Source organism: Gekko japonicus, unplaced genomic scaffold, assembly GCF_001447785.1.
Source record: "Gekko japonicus isolate JY-2015 unplaced genomic scaffold, Gekko_japonicus_V1.1 scaffold358, whole genome shotgun sequence".
In the NCBI taxonomy this organism is placed as follows: domain Eukaryota; kingdom Metazoa; phylum Chordata; class Lepidosauria; order Squamata; family Gekkonidae; genus Gekko; species Gekko japonicus.
Genome location: NW_015161962.1, coordinates 758,409 through 762,751, shown reverse-complemented (window position 1 = coordinate 762,751; position 4,343 = coordinate 758,409). Strand labels below are relative to the sequence as shown.

General features: G+C 58.4%; 1 protein-coding gene across 1 annotated transcript in view; it reads right to left on the bottom strand.

Moving 5' to 3' along the window:
• Positions 1-1,610: 1,610 nt before the first annotated feature.
• The window catches only part of IGSF8 (immunoglobulin superfamily member 8), a 70,884-nt gene continuing 68,151 nt past the window's right edge, over positions 1,611-4,343 (bottom strand). The window contains exons 8-9 of the mRNA XM_015429557.1: positions 4,183-4,294; positions 1,611-1,687 (exon numbers count right to left, since the gene is read on the bottom strand). Of these exons, the coding sequence (XP_015285043.1) occupies positions 1,666-1,687; positions 4,183-4,294 (134 nt within the window). The 3' untranslated portion in view covers positions 1,611-1,665. The remainder of the gene's footprint in view (positions 1,688-4,182; positions 4,295-4,343) is intronic.

Here is a 4,343-nt window from a genome sequence, read left to right as displayed (position 1 = left end):
ATGGCGCCCAGGGACCCCTCCAGGAGATCTCCAGGCCCCACTTGGAGGCTGGCAACCTTGCCAGCCAAAGTCCAGGCAGTGAAGTGATGGCCAGGGACTTCGCATTTGTACTTTTATTAAAATCACATTTTATTTCAATCATTTAATAAATTAAACGTGCCACACGGCTTGTGCCAACTCGGCTCTCTCTTGCAGACTCGCAATGGCCTCCTTCCCCCCACCATGCACCCCACCCCCCACGTACACACACGAAGGGGAAAAAACAGCCCGTGCCCACCAGCAGCCTGGCGGAGCGGAAGGGTGGCCGGCTTGCCTCGGGGTGGCAGAGGTGGTTGCGGATTCTTCTCAGCGCGGCACGATTCCTTCCCCCCTCTGTCGCCTTGAGCTGCCCCCCCCCCCCGTTCTCCCACAGCGCGCCTTCGCTGCCTTTCAGAACAGAGCTAAAAATAAACAGCGATCAGGACATAACTGGCTGATTCTGGGCGGATTCTTTCGTTCTTTCTTTCTCCTGCTCGATGGTGCCCCGGGCCTCCTGCTGCACTCCACATCCCCCAGGGCAGCCGCTGCCACCACCCTGAGGCAGAGACTGGCCTCCACGGAAATGCCCAAAACCCGGGGGGGGGGGGGAGGTTCCACAGGGGCCGCAGCCGTCACATGCCTCCCCTGGCCTTCCCCAGAGAAAAATGGCCATGCCTGGCTCTGGGAGCACAAATCTCAAAAATTCGCCAACCCCAGGTCTGCCCCTCCGCTGGAGAGGCGCTCGTTCTGCCCCCCTATGCCCCCTCAGCCACCCCAGGGGGACGTCGGCCTCACGGATGCTGCCCTGGTGTGCTCCCGGGTCTGAACGCCAGGCCTCAGCTATGAGCCCCGGATCCAGGGCTGCCCAAGCCGAGTCGCACGCGTGGGGGTGAGGGGACGGAAGCCCAAAGTGGCCCCTGTGGTTTTGTGCTGCAGGCCAGAGATGTTCCAGGACCCCCCCACACACACCCATTCTCCCCAGACATTCCCCACACACACAAGTCTGAATCAGAGCGGTGCATTCAGTGGGTCTGTCCCACGACTTCTCCTCTTCCCATGGGATGGCTGCTGAAGCCCAACTGGGGTGCTGCTGACCGCTGCCCCCCCCCTCAGGACGAGGCCCACCTTGGCTGTTCCTCCACAAAGTCATTCAGTGTTTTCTCAGCTAATCCTCTATTTGGGAGGAGCTCCTTTGGAGACCTCCAAGGCCTTCCCTTTCTGCAGAAGAGACAGCTGCCGCTGCCACCACCTCTGTGCCATGAGCTGCCACCGCCCGCCCCTCCGGAAGTCCCAAAGGGTCTCCCTCCCTCCCTCCCTCCAGGTCCTTGGAGGAAGAAAACCACAAGTGGAGAAGGGGCGGGGGGGGAGCCTTCCCACCATACTCGTGGGTCAAGCCACATAGAGGGCTGGAGAAGTGGAAAACATGACGTCTCGCCAAGGGAGGCGAGAAGGGCTCTCTGGGGAAGAGCCCCATGCACAGACATGCACACACACACACACACACGGAGGGGCGGAGCTTCGGGGCTCTTCTTCCTGGGAAGCCCTCCAGACGGCAGCCGAGTTCACTGCAGAGGATTCCCAGAGCGGCTTGCGGGGCCTGGTCGCCTCGTGCAAGGAAAGAGGAAGCATGCTGGAAGAGGGACGGACTCACGGAGACGGAGGAAGTTGCCTGCACAGGGGAAGAAGGCAGCGGGGTTGGGATCGGGGCCGGCAGGCACAAAACCTCATCGAGCCAACCCCTCGAGTTTGACCTGCAACTGAACTGGGCCTGACGGGCACAGATACCCTGGCACACATCCTGCCCAGGTGCCAGTTGGTGCTCACTGGGACCCCTGCCGAGCACGGGGACGAGGAGGGCGGTGGCCAGACCCTGCAAGGGAGGCCCTGCCTGCCTGCAATCTTAAGACGAGGGGCCCCTTGGCTGAGCAGTCAGCAGGTTTCGGACTTCTTGCTTTGGACGCTTCGGCCACGACGGGTGACCTGGTGGTGGTGGGAACTGCCTTCAAACCACAGCCGACTTATGGCGACCTCTTGTGGGGTTTCCAAGGCAAGAGGCCTTCAGAGGTGGTTTTGCCATTCCCTGCCTCTGTGTATTAACCCTGGGCTTCCCTCTAAGCTGAGTTAGTGTGAGCTAGCTCACAGCTTTTTAGCTTCCAGCTCACAGGTTTTCGTCTTAGCTCGGGAAGGAGGGCTCCGGAGCAAACTAATTGATGCAGCAGCCCAATCGCTCGCTCACCACTTTAATGCCAGTAGCAGCTCACCAAGTAGAATTTTTGCTCACAGGACTCTCCACAGCTTAGAGGGAACATTGGCTGGTCTCCCATCCAAATACTAACCAAGGCCGACCCTGCTTAGCTTCCCAGATGGGATGAGATCATGTGAGCCTGGGCCATCTGGGTCAGGAGGCTGAGTGAACCAGATGTGTGTGTGTGTGTGTGTGTTTGGAAAGACCTGGACTACACTGCAAGTGGCCGGAGCAGCCAGCGAGCGTGAAGCACTCCACAACTTCCTTCAAAGCAGCAATTTGGCAGCGGCAGGCAAACTGTGACATGCAGGGGATCCAAAAATGCACCAGGTCCAGGCCACAAGTCGAGGCATCCCACGGGCCCTTCACACAGGAGAAAACACAACCTAATGGAAGGCCAGTGATGACCGCCCCCTGTCCCCCCCCACCAGTGTTTCCTCTAAGCTGAGTGAGTGTGAGCTAGCTCACAGTTTCTTAGCCTCCGGCTCACACACGTTTGTCTTCGCTCAGGAAGGAATGGCTCCAGAGCGAACTAATTGATGCAGGAGTCAAATCACTTGCTCACAACTTTAATGCCGGTAGCTCACCAAGTAGACTTTTTGCTCACACGACTCCACAGCTTAGAGGGAACTTTGCCCCCCACCCCTTGGCTCAGCACAGCTGACACTCCCCACAAACTCCACAGGGTGGCTTCAGGCCAAAATGCCTCCCTGACTTCATCTGCTGCTGTCTCCCGCTCTCTCTCACACACACACACCCGCACACACGCACATGCCCACACACACACCCCAGGGTGTAACTGCCGGCATCCTTTTCTCCTCCCTTCCTTTGGAGCTGATGCTTCAGTCTGTCAACTGCAGTCAGTTCCACAATTTGCAACAACGGCAGCACAAACAGAACAAACGAATCCAGAACCGCAGTCCCAAAGCCACGGATGCCCGGGAAGCTCGGTCAGCCCACAGCACCGCCTGCTGGGGGGCACGGAACGTGAGGCCCACAAATTCCCAGCAGCCTCCACAGCCCAAATGGGGCACGTGGGCCAAAGCTCCAGGTGGTCAAACGTTTGCAAGAGTTTCCATTTATTTGAGCCGATTTTCTACGGCCAAAGTGAAACTTTCCATGCATGCTATGTTTTCAGTCTGACCTTATTGGGCATTCCGTGTGTTTGTCAAAATTCTGAATGACGTGAACCTTGGGGGGGAGGGGGGCAGGGAATGGGCTGGGCAGGCCAAAAGCAGACACCCCCCTGCCCAGCACACACAAACACCCACACACACACGTGCACACACAAGGAGAGAAGGAGCAAGAGCTGAGCAAAGACTGGAAATTCGCCCACCTTTCCAACTGGCAGAACCCCAGTTACAGTACTTCACATGTAAACCATCAAAAGGGACATTTCAATTCTGTGAGATCCAAATCCAGGAGCACTGGAGAGAGACCCACCGGATTTCCAAGGCAGGGGCATTCGAGGGTCAAAGGCCCCTTCGTCAGATACAAGGGAACTCTGACTCTCAAATGCTTACTTCCTGGGAAACCCGGTCGGTCTCCCTCCGGTGCTCTTGGACTCAAATTGAGCTGATCTGCGGCAGACCAAGAGGGGCCCCCTCCCCGGGACTCTTCCCTTATAACTTTTGCTCTCTTTGCCCCCCCCCCCCCCGGCCATCGCCGTCCCCCCCCGGGCATCGCCGTGACTGTTCTGATTTTTTGGCAGAGGTCCAGCCTGGATCAGTCAGGCGGGAGGAGCCCTCCGGCACCTGAGCCACCAGGAAACAAACCCTTAAAGTAGGAACACCATCAAAGGCAGAGACCAAAAGGGCAGGTTTGTTCCTGCTGGGAGGGCAAGTCAGTGTGCCCCCGGAGCTGAAGGCACCAGGACACCCCCACTGGCACAGACCCCCCCGTCCCCCGTCCCCCTTCACCTCTTGCGGAGCCTCCTCATGAAGCAGCAGGTGACGGTGGTGAGGACGGTGATGCCCATGAAGAGGGCACTGGAGATCCCTGCCAGGAGGGGGATGAACAAGGTGTCCAGGGCTGCATGAGGGGGGGGGGAGAGAAAGAAAAGGCTTGTCAGAGAGAGAGA